At 59.2% G+C, this 13598-nt stretch overlaps 1 protein-coding gene across 1 annotated transcript; it reads right to left on the bottom strand.

The window, feature by feature from the left end:
* Positions 1-3675: 3675 nt before the first annotated feature.
* ZNF703 (zinc finger protein 703) lies at positions 3676-6607 on the bottom strand. Its single transcript, XM_030233366.2, has 2 exons — positions 6395-6607; positions 3676-5918 (listed from the first exon to the last, which is right to left on the bottom strand). Exons 1-2 carry the CDS (start codon positions 6605-6607, stop codon positions 4542-4544), a joined length of 1590 nt encoding a protein of 529 aa, XP_030089226.2. The 3' UTR covers positions 3676-4541.
* Positions 6608-13598: the final 6991 nt, after the last annotated feature.

Below are 13598 nucleotides of genomic sequence, written 5' to 3' on the forward strand. Positions count from 1 at the left end.
CGTGGGTCACTGGTGACCAGCCAAGGCCGGGTATCCTGGTGTGGTGAGGAACACGTCAGTGTGTCGCTGCCAAAGCTGGAATCGGAGCTGGAGGATTTGCAGCATACACCAATCCATGGCCAGGGCAGATGCAGCAGCAGCTCTTCAGCCATTATCCAGAGCCAGAGGAAAGTCCACTCCCATTTGTGGCATTCCTGGCCACTGCAGTGCCCCGGGTGCTTGCCCACACTCTTCTGGCTTTGGCGCCTTGAGGTCTTTGTCCTTCTCCACTCACCTCGTCCAGCCTCTTGTCACTTGTGGCCCCACAGCAGGGCAGTGTGGGGCTCTGGTGGGCACACACAGCTCCACACCTTGGTGCTGCCCTGTGACACCGCTCTGTGTCACCGCTGTGTCACCGCTGGCCACTCCAGCTGCTCCTCCTGCAGGGCTCCAGCTCACAGCCGGGCACAGGACCTCCGCTGCCACCTCCAAGCACAACTCTGTCCCTCCAGGTCTGCTCTCAGCTCATGCAGCACCAAGTGTGCCCCAAAGCAAACCCCTGACCCCAGGCTGGGCATGGGGATGCTGGTGGAGGGGACAGGAGGTGTCCACGCCACTCTGGCTTGGAGGACAAACAGAGCCCGTGTTCTCCGTGGCTTCCACCAGTGCTCACGTGGAAAGAAAAGCTGCTTTATGCAGCTGAGGAACTTCTCATCCACCCACCATGGCTCTGCTCTGGCCCATGCCTCTGCATCCCGACCTGACCTCTGGGCAGGCTCCAGCCCTCGAGGACGCCGTGCTCCACTCCGGACTCTGAAACGCCTTGTACGTCTGCGGGCAGCCACCTCTGCATCACCTAAAAGACATCGGGGATTTTTGTGCAGGAGAGGAAGGAAAACAACAAGAAAAAAATAGGGCCTGGCTCTTTCATTCACGTATTTATTGGGCGGACAGCGTGGCTGTGGTCAGCTGGGCTTCGGGCTTCACAGATGAGGATATTTATAAGGCACGCGGAGCGGCTCGGCGTGTGCGTCCAAGTCATTCCTTCCCCGGCACAGGGGATAATGTTGCCTTTGTTCGGCTGCCTCCGGCACAGCAGAGCGTGCCGTGCCGCTCGGCCGGGCCCCTCGCCGTGCCCCGGCAGCCCCGGTGCAGCCCCGCTCCTTCCACACACACCGTGGCCCCGGCAACTGCCACCATAAATCAATAGGAAAGGAGAGGCTGCCAGTTAGACTAAACAAGTGCATTTGCAAGGATTGCTAACCCTCATTAATCACTCTGACAGTCCTAAAAACACATTTCCCCTTTAATGACTGTATTTGGATAATCAGAGCTTTTTCCTCGCGGTGCAGGCGAGTGACGGTGGGCGCGACTTCGGCGAGCGCCGGCACCGGGGTCACCGCTGAGTCAAGCGCTGCAGGTCCCCGGCAGCTCGGGGTGAGCTGGAGAAGATGCTGCTGTGCCATGGGGAAATGGAGACACCAGCACAGCCCCAACACTGCTGTCCCCACGTCCGACACCCACCGGTGTCCTCCCAGCCCCAGCTGGATTTGAAAAGGTCTTTTTCTGTCTCTCCGTGTTCCCTTTAGGTGACTTTTGCCTCCTGGAGAGGTTTGAAACCTGGCACATTTTTCTGTATAAATGATGCAACACATTAATGCACAGCACATTATGAAAATGGTAATTCAAACCCATACAACTCTAAATTAAGCCATACATTATCCAACCCACTCAGCCATATATTTTGCAGAAAGACAGGATTGAATCAAATCAAACCGAAACTGTGGAGTGCAGGTTGTTAGACAGAATGATTAATAAAGTGCATCCCAGTGCTCTTATTATAAAATGAATTCCGCAATAACCTGGGCATACATTACACAGGGAATTATTTAATATATTGGCAACGCGACTGTTCCCCAGCAGCTCAGCCCAAGTGCCACTGCTATCAGATGATACTCGCGGTGTTTACACGGTCTGGCCCCGCTGCTGCAGTCCTTAGGGAGGAGATAAATATTCCTCAGGGAACCTCCTGCACAGCAGGACTCATCCAGGCAGCACCCACCCCTGCCGTGGGTTAAGGGAAGGCGCACGGGCTCGTTTTGGAGCAGGGACCATCCTGGTGTGGGGAGGGTTTGGGGGAGAGAGGGGATGGAGCTTTGCTGGGTAGAGGGATCACCCGGCAACTCTGGGAGAAGGCTCTGGCAGGATGAGGCTGTGCAGCCCCTTGCCCTGTGCCCTAGATGCTCTTTGGCTGGGATCTGGCACGGCCCTGGCAGTACTGACACCCGGAGCGGCCGTGCCGGGTGCGCTGATTTTGGCACCGGGCTACGGCACCTCGAGGGTCTGCGGCATCATCCTCCCACCCCATGGCACGAGGTGCCCAGCCACAGCCAGGGACGGCCATGGTGGGACAAAATTCCAGTGCAGGAACCTGAGGCAGGCCCCAGGATGAAGCCACAGCCAGGATTTATGATGGGGACTGGCAGTGCCCGAGCCAGGCTGACACCGAGCAGCATCACTGCTGGGAGTGGGGGCCAAGACCAGGGAGAAGCGATGCTCCCGAGGGCCAGGGGGTCTGGGTACCTCCTGTGCCACCAGAGAGAACACACTGGAGCTGCTCTGCCCACCGCCCGTGGCACCCTGCTCCGTGGCCAGCATCCAGCAGGGACACAGGAGACACCGGAGGGGCTACACCAGCCTGGGCCTGGCACCCCCTTCCTGCTGTGCCCACAGGACAGAGCAACCACCCGCAGCACAGCCCCCCAGTGCCAGCTCCAGCCCTGCAAACACCCCAGTGCCAGCTCCAGCCCTGCAAACACCCCTGTGCCAGCCCCAGCCCTGCAAATCCCAGCCCTCATCCAGCAAACATCCCACCTGGAAGGAGCAACACCAGCACGGCCACAAACGGAGCCCAGCCACATCTGCACAGGGCAAGGGGCAGCCAGAGACCCCCAAAACCAGCCTCGGGGAGCTCAGCATGGAGCCAAACTGGCCCCTGGACCACCAAACCTCTCCTGCTGCCATAGGAAACCTGGCTGGGCCCTCCCAGCGGCCGCACGCCCGCAGCCACGCTCAGGCACAGGCAGGGAAATCGAAATCCCTTTGGCAAAAGTAGTCCCTGTTCTCAGAGCGTTATTTTTCAGCTCAAAGGACACAAAGGAATTTAAACACAGGGCATAAAGCAATATCGAGAAGGCAATTAACAGGGATTAATTGCGTGACTCACTGAAATGCAACAGGAACAAGGCAGGATAAAAAATAAGCGATGTGGGGCAATGGGGCATGCAGGGTTTCAAGGGGCAGCTTGGCTGGGGATCCCAGAGCTGGAGTGAAAGCATTTTCCTTGGGGCAAGGTGCAGGCAGAGTCCCCCACCATGGTGGGGACAGAGCCAGACCGTGTCAGAGCCATCATCACCCTCCTCCCGACACAAAGATTGAAGGGGAGCAGGCAGGACCCCCCCACACCGAGATCCGGGACCCTGCTTCTACCACACCTGCGCCCCCAAAACTGCACCCCGGGAGGGGGTGACCACGCGGGGGCACCGCTCTGATCCCGCTAAACGCCTTCTCGAACCTTCCACGCCTGGGGACACCGGGGGCAGGGACACGCGGGGAGGGGGACGGGGGCGCAGAGCCCGCGGGGCCGCGCCAGGAGCGCACCCGGGGCGCCGGCGCCGCCGCTCCCGCGGGGCTCCTCCGGTGCCGCTCCCGCCGCCGCCACCGCTAGATGGTGCTGGGACCCCGCGGCCCCCGCCGGACCCCCGGGCAGGGACGAGACGAGACCAGAGCGTGGGTACAACCAAGAGCCGTTTATTAACAAAATCAGACTTACCGGGGCTCGTCCGCCCGCCCGGGGCCGCCGGTCCTGCCGCTGCGCCCGCCGCTCCTCCGGTCCCCCCCCGGCATGAGGGGGACACGCGGGGTCCTGCAGCCCCCAGCGGGGCACGGCCGTGGGGGGAGCACGGCCTAGGGTGAGCATCACCCGGCCGGCGTGAGCAGCCCCCCCGGCCCCGGACACAGCGCAAAAAGGAAAAAAAAAAAAAACCAAAAAAAAGAGTAAAATTAAAAAAAAAAATAAACCACAAAAATTTTAAAAGGAAAAAAAATTGAAAACCCCAAAGATTAAAAATAAGAAAAAAATTACAAAAAAAAAAAAAAATACATCTGCAAGTTACAAATGCAGAGAACAGAATCCCAGAGCAATAAATGCAGAGGGGAAGGAGGAAAATGCCTTTTTTTTTTTTTTTTTTTTTTTGCTTTTCCTTGTGTGGCAGGAGTCATGCAAGAATTTCTCAGGGGAAATTAAGAAGGGGAAGGAAAAAAAAATTCAAAAGAAACAGAAGGGGAAAACCAAAGCCCCACACCTGCAAAGTAAAAAGGGATTTTTTTTTCTTTTTTTCGGGTTATTTTTTTTTTTTTTTGGACACAGACTTTTTGCATACCATTGATTCATTGGTGTATAATGCACTTATATTCCCAGCTTTAAGCTAACATACAGTAATAAATACAGAGTCCAAGGAGGGCGCGGGGGGCTGGGGCTGAGCCGGCCGGGGCCGCGCAGGTTACTGATATCCCAAAGCCGAGGCTGACGTGAGTCTTTGGCCGTAGAGCGCGTACGGGGAGTAGTAAGGTCCGGCAGCCGGCAAGGAGGGCACGGGCAGGGCGCCGGCCGTGGGCAAGTGGCTCTTGCCGTAGGGGTGGTACCTGTTTAGTCCCAAAGTGTGTGGGCTCCTCAAGGAGAGCGAGGCCGGTAAGGTGTTGGGGCTCCCGGGGGCGGCGGGCGGGAGGTGCAGGTGGCAGGAGGCCGCGGAGCCCAGCCCGGAGGTAGGGTAGCCCGCCAAGAGTTTCTCGGCCCCCGGCAGGGCCGTGTGGGTCCGTAGGTGGGTGAGCAGCTCCTCCGAGGTGGCAAACCTCTTGTCGCAGGGTCCGCTGGCAGACACCCAGTTGCATATGTGGGGCAGGGGGTCGTTCTGCAGCATGAAGCCGTAGGTGTAGAGGGGGTGGCCGGGCAGGCTGGGGGTGCCGCTGGAGGAGAGCGTGGTGTGCACCGAGTGCAGGGGGTGCGTGGGGTACACCAAAGGGTATCCGCTCTTGAGGCTGCCGGGGTCGTGCACGCAGCTGGAGCAGTTGCTGGAGCCCAGGTGCGAGGCGCTGTGGTAGCTCAGGCAGTACGGGTCCCGGCATAATCCCTGCATGAAGGAGGGCGGCGAGGCCCCGGTGAGCGGGCTGGAGCTGGGCGGTTTGCCCGGCAGCCCCAGCGCCCCCGGCAGCTGGCTGCCCACCAGCCCCGGCTTGGTGGGGTCCAGCCCGGGCACGAACTGGGACGGGTAGCCGGCGTAGGCGCCGACGATGGAGCCGTGGTAGCCGATGCTGGAGGGCGGCAGGGGGAAGACGGAGTGGCCCGGCTTGTAGGGCGACACGGGGGCCACATGGCCGGCGGGCGGCAGCGCGGGGGGCTCCGACTTGCGGCCCGAGGGGGGCTCGCCGTGCGCCCCGGGCTCCACCACCCCGCGCCCCAGCGCCCCGCCCGTCCCCTCGGGACTGGGCTTGCTGCCCTCGGGCTCCTTCTTCTCCTCGGCGCCCTTGGGGTCGGGGTGCTGCGGCGAGGCCCCGCGGGAGCCGCCGGGCGAGGCGGCGGCGTGCGGGGGGAACGGCGGGCACGCTGCGCTGGGCACCCGAAAGCCGGCCTTGTCCGCGCCGCCTTCCTTGCGCGGCTCCCCGCCGCCCTTCGAGTAGGGCTTGAAGCTCGACTTGTCCTCGGCGGGCGCGTCCCCGCTGCCCGGCGGCTTCAGCGCGGCGGGCCGGGCGGAGGGCTCCTTGTCGGCGGCGGGCGCGGCGGCCGCCACGGCGTTCAGCTTGGAGGAGGGCGGCGGGTCGGGCTTCCCGATCTGCGAGCAGGTCTGGGCCAGCAGCGCCAGCGGGCTCTTCTTGGCGTCCAGCTGCGGGCGGAGCGGAGCCGGTCAGGGGGGACCCCGACGGCGCCCCCGCACCGGCCTCCCCCCACCGCCGAAAGCCCGGGGCCGGGCCCGGCGCCGAGCCAGGGCGCGGGGATGGGGGGGACGGGGCGGGGGGACGCGCCCGGCCGGGGAGAAGAGGGACCGGGTGGGGTGGGGGGAGCGGGGCTGCGGCGGCGGCGGGGGAAGGGAAAGAACGAAGTGGGGGGAGCAGGGACGCCGGGCAAGGCAGAGCCCGGCCGGGAGAACCGGGAGCGGCGGCCGGGAAAGCCGGGAGCGCCGGGCTGAGAAGCAAGCCGGCCGGGAGAACCGGGAGCGCCGGCCGGGAATGCCGGGAGAACCGGGCTGGGAAGAGCCCGGCCGGGAGGACCAGGAGCGCCGGGCTGGAAAGAGCCCGGCCAGGGGGACCGGGAGCGCGGGTCCGGGGGTCCGAGGCGCGGTCGGGGGCGGCGGGCACTGACCTCGATGGGGCTGACGGGCGTGGAGGAGAGCGGCTGGAGGTACTCGGGGTGCAGGAGGTGGCCGCCGTGGGCGCTGAGCATCTTCAGGACGCGGATGGGCAGCCGGCTGGCCTGGCGCAGCGGGTCGGCGGGGGGCGGCCGGGGCGACGGGGCGGCCGCGGCTCCGCGGCTCGGCGGGGTCCTCGGCCGGGGCCCGCCGGGAGCGCCGCTCATTTGGGGCGGGGGAAAGGGGGGGGTGCCCGGGCTCCGCGGGGCCGGGCCGGGCCGGGCGGGCGGCGGAGCGGCGGCGGCGGCGGCCCCGGCGAGACGAAGCCCTTCCCCGGCCCCACCGACACGTCAAATAGCCCCGATGGCGGCCGCGCTCCGAGGGGGCCGGCGCCGCGCACCAATCCGCGCCCGGCCGGGCCCCCGGGGCGGGGAGAGCCGCCGGTGGGGGGGGCGAGCCGCCGCCGCTCCGCCGCCACCGCCCCGCGCCGCCGCGCGGGGGAGAACCGCGGCACCGGCCCGAGCGGCAGCGGCAGCGCTGGCGCGGCTCGCCGGGCACGGCGTGGGGTGATGCCGCTGGCACGGCTCGGCATGGCACGGCACGGCACGGCACGGCACAGCTCGGCATCTCATGGCGCTGCTGGCACAGCTCGGCACGGCATGGCATGGCACTGCTGGCACGGTTTACCATGGCATGGGATGACACTGCTGGCACACCTGGGCATGGCATGGCTTGGATCACATGGCATGGCATGGGACGGTAGCGCTGGCACACTTGGGCGTAGCTTGGCTGGAACACCTTAGCAGGGCACAGCATGGCACTGCTAACACACCTTGGCATGGCTGACACGCGATGGCACAGCTTGGAATGGCACAGCTCGGCCTGGCTGGCGTGGCATGCCCAGCGTGGCTGATCATGGCATGGCTTGGCTCAGCTGGCACACCACGGCATGGCACTGCTGCCATGGCATGGCTTAGATAAGATCAGCCTGGCACAGCTCAGAGCCCCTGTGCCAGTGGCTCCTGCACCCAAAGCTGCAGCCAGGGCCTGTGTCCTGCCACCAGCCAACACCTGTGCCCTGTCCTGGTGCCACCCAAGGCGAGGGGGCTGACCTTAACTCAGGGCTCTCACAAAGTGACAATTCCCTTAAGAACCCACAACTCCTTTTTTTCCAGTAATTTTCTCCTTTCTTTGGTTTGCTGAGTCTTAAAAATCTTCAGGTGCCAGTGCAGGCTGCTGTATAACTAATTAACTTCCAACAATTAACTTCCTATTTCTAGTTACCTTTTCCAGACATCCTTGAATTAATTTCACAAACCCCTGGGGCTTCAGTTTTGCAGGGGGGTGAAAAGCAGCCGAGCTCAGCCAGGCTCTGAGGAGCCAAGGCACGGATAAATCCTGGAGCTCTGTCCTAGTGATGTCCTGCATGTGAGGCTGGGGGGTCCTGGTGGGGTGAGAGCTCCTTCCCTGGCCTTCAGGTGGGAGCTGGGGGGAGGATGAGGGCTGGAGGGGAGATGTGCAATGGGATGGGGGTGTGGAATGACAGGATAAAATCCTGGGGGCCAGGATGGGATGAGAACTGAGGGCCTTTGGCCTGAAGAAAGGCGATGTGGGGCCAGGTGCCCACTCCAGCCCCACCTCTGCCCTCCGGGGATTTGTGTTTCAGGTCCCTCCTGCCTACGCAGAAAGGGAGAGGGGAAAGGGGGAGAGACAGACACCTATAATTAATCATATTAACTCCTGACAGATGCTTTATGTTCCAACAATGTTGCTATTATTAAGTTCATGTGCCCACCCCTCTCCAAGCCCGCTGCTCCGGGTTCTGGGAAAAAAGGCTTTGCTGGATTTCCCCAGTGAGTGCTGGCATCGCCCAGCGCAGCCTGACATCCAGTCCCGCTCGTCCAACCCCTATCAATCACACCCAGGGTCAGACCTGTCAATTTCCCCTCTTTGTGAGGCTTTTTTCTTCTCTTTTTTTCTCCCTCTCGAAGCTGACCGCAAGATTGATTCAATCCGGACAGCGGGATGTGAGCGGAGAGGCGCTGCCGCTCAAAGGAGCCATTCAAGGAAGGAGGAAACTGAAAAAAGGCTTTCCTCAAAGTCACTCGAGTCCTTCGCCAACAACAACAACACGGCCCTCACCGAGGAGTAACCCAAGATCAGGTGGGATGAGTGAGTAAGAGCAGCATCGCCGGGGTGAGCGAGGGCAGGAGCAGCGACGCCCCCGGGGCTGTTTGTCCTTCCCCAGATCTCGGGGCATGCCTAGGGCCTGATCCTGCCCCGGTGCTGGCACACAGAGAACATTCTGGATCAGCTTGTGCTTGCTGGAGTAAAGCAAACAGCCCTTCCTTCATCAGAGGGGTGTCGTGGGTAGTGATGGATCCACGCTGGTGCCAGTCCTGGTGCAGGTTGGATCCTTTGCTCTACAACCCACGAGGGTCCTGTTTTTATTAAGGAGAACAGTAACCAGAGGGGAGAAAGTAAAACTTCCCTGTTCCATGTCCAGTTCTGCTCCATGACAAGCCCCTCTCTGCTCAGAGACTGCACAAGTTCAAATAAAAGCAGCGAGACCCCTGCCCAACAAAAATAACACCAGCACCAAAGGAAAAGCAAAATATTTGGAATAGAAGCAAAGCCAAAGGAGACCAGAAGCCTCGGGGAGCACTTTCACCAATGACTGATGATGTTTTCATCCCTAAGCAGGACTTGCCCTGTCTGGGCTGCCTTTAAGGAGGTTTGATTTTGCCAAGGACGAGTTCCCATGCAGGGCCCTAATGAAGCCCAGGGACTCTGATGTCTTTCTGACCTGTGAAGCGAGGCTGGGAAAGAGGGAATTGGGTTTTTGTTTCCCTTCAGGATCTTCCAGTAACTTGGGATGAGTCTGAGCAGGGAGTTTTGTGTCCCAGGCGCAGCACCCTGAGTGCCAGGGGGTGCAGAGCAGGCAGGATGGAGGAGCTGCAGCCTGCATGGAGAATTTGGTGGGATGAGATAAGATAAGACATGAATTTAAATCGCTGGACCTCTCCTCTGCTGGGCTTTGGCTCTGGAATAAACCTCTCCTGTCTCATTGCTGCTGGGCACAGGGTAAGGGCAGACAGGATAAGGGGAGCTGGGGAGTGTGAGGGGTGTGGGGGCCAGGCTGGGATGGGTCCCACCGAGGTTCCAGCCACTGTGGGGGGAGCTGGGGGTGGCTCCAGCCCCTGCTGCAGGGTGAGGATGTGAGGCACATCCTAAATCCGAGCCTCTCTCTGTCCCTCAGTGCCTCTGTACTCCTGCTGTTCCCAGGTAAACCCTCCCTTGCTCCTCAAATCTGAGCCTCTTTCTGCCCCTTGGTGCCTGTTTAACTCCTGCTGTTCCCTGGTAAATCCTCCCTTGCTCCCCCCTAAATCCAAGCCTCTCTCTGCCCCTCATGCCTTTGTACTCCTGCTGTTCCCAGGTAAACCCTCCCTCACCCTCCCTAAATCCGAGCCTCTCTCTGCCCCTCAGTGCCGTTTCACTCCTGCTGTTCCCAGGTAAACCCTCCCTTGCTTCCCCGTAAATCTGAGCCTCTCTCTGCCCCTCAGGGCCCATTTTACTCCTGCTGTTCCCAGGTAAATCCTCCCTCACCCTCCCTAAATCTGAGCCTCTCTCTGCCCCTCAGTGCCTGTTGTACTCCTGTGTTTGCCAGGTAAACCCTCCCTTGCTCCTCCCTAAATCTGAGCCTCTCTCTGCCCCTCAGTGCCTGTTGTACTCCTGTGTTTGCCAGGTAAACCCTCCTTTGCTCCTCCCTAAATCTGAGCCTCTCTCTGCCCCTCAGTGCCTTTGTACTCCTGCTGTTCCCAGATAAATCCTCCCTCACCCCCCCTAAATCTGAGCCTCTCTCTGCCCCTCAGGGCCCATTTTACTCCTGCTGTTCCCAGGTAAGCCCTCCCTCACCCCCTGCAGCCCCTCCCTCTGCTCCATGGCACCAAAACCTCCCGAGTCAGCGTTTTCCCTGCCCTGCTCCATCCCAGCCCCTCCACTCCCCACGCAGCACCAGCCCAGGCCTTGCTTTTAGCTGCAGAACAAGTGCATAAAAATGATCTTATTTATTACAGGAGACATGTTTTAAAACAACTGACAAAATTGCAAGATGTAAAACGACAAGCAAGTGCTTTTTCTTTTTTAAGCCCGTATAGACTCCTGGCAATGATAAAAATAGTGTTTTCTTTTTTAAAGTTGGAATTAATCTTTCTTTCCAAAGCAATCATGGAGCAGGAAAAGCAGGAAGACACTTGGATATTAACTGATCCTCGCTGGTGATGGTTAGTTATGGAATGGCCAGGCCTGTTTCCCTCCACAGAGCCATTCATGCTGCAAACATTAAAGCACAAAAAGGTGAAGGGTTTTTTTTTTTTTCCCCTCCCCTGCTTCCTTGATGTGTGACTAGCAGCTGCTTTTCTGTGTGACAGATCAGTGGGGTCTTCCTGTTGTTGATGTAATGAAGCTGTTTCCTGGTGGGAAATTCTGCAGGATAAATTGCACCAGGAGGGGGGAGGAGAACATCCCACACTCACCAAGGAGCTTTGCAGGGAGGGAGCTCGGGAGGTCGGGGCTGGCCCGGGGTCACAGGCACTTCACTGGGCCTTTTTGGGGGGTTTGGGGGGTTTAATTCCAGGCTTTTGGCCATGCCATCAGAGGGAGGGGCTGCACAGCCCTGGGATGGAGCCAGGAGACTTTGGGGAGTTCTCTGTGCTGACCCCTGTGATAACCCCGGGCTGTGCCCAGCAGCAAAGCTCCCCGTGCCTCAGTTTCCCTGTCTCGAAAGGTGGGGTGATGGCACCCCCCAATCTCCATCACTGTCAGCACTGGCAACCCCCAAAATCGCTGTGGGGACCCCCAAAATCACTGTGGGAACCCCCAAAATCGCTGTGGGGACACCCAAAATCACTGTTGGAACCCCCCAAAATCGCTGTGGGAACCCCCAAAATCGCTGTGGGGACACCCAAAATCACTGTAGGAACCCCCCAAAATCGCTGTGGGAACCCCCAAAATCGCTGTGGGAACCCAAATCCTGTAGGAACCCCCCAAAATCGCTGTGGGAACCCCCAAAATCGCTGTGGGGACACCCAAAATCGCTGTGGGGACCCCCCAAAATCACTGTGGGGACCCTCCAAAATCACTGTGGGAACCCCCCAAAATCGCTGTGGGAACCCCCCAAAATCGCTATGGGGACACTCAAAATCGCTGTGGTGACCCCAAAATCACTGTGGGGACCCCCCAGAATCACTGTGGGAACTCCCCAAAATCACTGTGGGAACCCCCCAAAATCACTGTGGGGACCCCCCAAAATCGCTGCGGGAACCCCCCAAAATCACTGTGGGGACCCTCCAAAATCGCTGTGGGAACCCCCAAAATCGCTGTGGGGACACCAAAAATTGCCGTGGGAACACCCAAAATCACCGTGGGAACCCCTCAAAATCGCCGTGGGGACACCAAAAATCGCTGGGGGAACCCCCCAAAATCGCTGTGGGGACCCCCCAAAATCGCTGTGGGGACACTCAAAATCGCTGTGGTGACCCCAAAATCACTGTGAGGACCCCCCAGAATCACTGTGGTGACCCCAAAATCGCTGTGGGGACCCCAAAATCACTGTGGTGACCCCAAAATCGCTGTGGGGACACACAAAATCACTGTTGGAACCCCCCAAAATCGCTGTGGGAACACCCAAAATCGCTGTGGGAACCCCCCAAAATGGCTGTGGGGACCTCAATGTGTCTCTGTGCTGGCATTTTTTGGGATCAGCCTCGGTGGGTTCATGCAGCCCTCAGACACCCCCAAAAAAATTCACCTTCACCCCTGGTTTCCTTTTTTTCTTTGCCAGTATTAGTTAATTAAACTATGCAAATGAAACCAACTTAATTTCTGTAATACCAGGGCCAGAGCCTCAAACCACTCAGTGCAGCTCATCTGGCACGGACGTCACAGAAAATGTTTGGAGCAACTCTAATAAAAATGAAAAAGGCTGTAAATCAAGTTTAATTTATTCATTTTCTGTATGGTATGAAAGCATGCCAAAATCAGATTATTTATGAGCCCTTCATAACAATAGGCATTTTTATTGGTTGCAAATGACAAAAGGGGTTCTCAGAGGGATTTTTTTCTTCTTTTAAATTTTTTGAATGCCTCTTCAGCAACATTTATTTTTTTGGACTCTATGATCTCAAAGAAAAATATTTAATCATTGATACAGTAAAAATAATTTATATTTTGATAGCGAAAAACACATCAGTCTTTAAAACATAAAGAGACAGAGCTAATCCAGCCCAAAGGCTCAGGCAAATGCTACCCCACAGGTTAGAGGAAAAGGCTGTGATTTATTCCCACATCCTTAAATTTCCCATTAAGAGCATAATCCCCTGTAAGTCTTTCACAAAATGTCTGAGCCACTTGGGTTTGCTTTTGCTTTTGCAGCCCCTGTGGTGGGCTGGGGGGTGCACACCTGCTCAGTGCACAGCTCACACTCACCTGGAGGGGACACTTGCTGTGCCCAGCCAGGGTCACTCACACAACCTTGGGGTGTGACCCAGCCCCTGCAGGTGGGACAGGTGATGCACCCCGACACCAAAACAACCCCCAAACCAACTGTGGGCTGGTTCTGCCTCTGCTCTCCAGCTGATTTCCACCCTCTCTTGTCCTTGTGGTGGCACAGCTGGACCCAGAGGTGCGCCTGGTGATGGGCATGGGCTGCACACCCCGGGCAGGAGCTCTCTGCCCACCTGAGCTGCTCCTGTCGGGGTCAGTGCCTCCCTCTGAGGCTGTGCCCTGCTGGCCCTGGGCACAGGGGTAAGGAGCTGGGAGTCCAGCCTGTGTGGCACTTGTCACTGGCCTGTGACAAGCAGAGGGCCACGTCCCTCCTCTCCTTTAGGAGGGGAATTACCCCGAGCAACCCCAAAGGCCCAGGAGCCAAGGAAGGGGGGGAGGAAGGGGTGGAAAGGTGCCAGGGACAGCATCTCCATGGTGGGGACAAGGCCCTGTGACACCCTGGGCATCCCAGCCACAGCCACCTGGCAGCAGGAGGAGGCAGGGGCACCCCAAATCTCTGGTGGAGGCAAACAAAAGCCTGGCTGGGGCGAGCTGGAGGGCTCTGGGTGAGGAGAGGCACCCTGTCCTGCAGGAACAGGAACTTTCTCAGCACGGCCCAGCCTGAGAGTAAAACAGCACCGAGAAAAGAGGGAACCCCCTCCCCGGGAGAATTAG

The sequence above is a fragment of the Serinus canaria genome, chromosome 22 (genome assembly GCF_022539315.1).
Source record: "Serinus canaria isolate serCan28SL12 chromosome 22, serCan2020, whole genome shotgun sequence".
Taxonomy (NCBI): Eukaryota; Metazoa; Chordata; class Aves; order Passeriformes; family Fringillidae; genus Serinus; species Serinus canaria.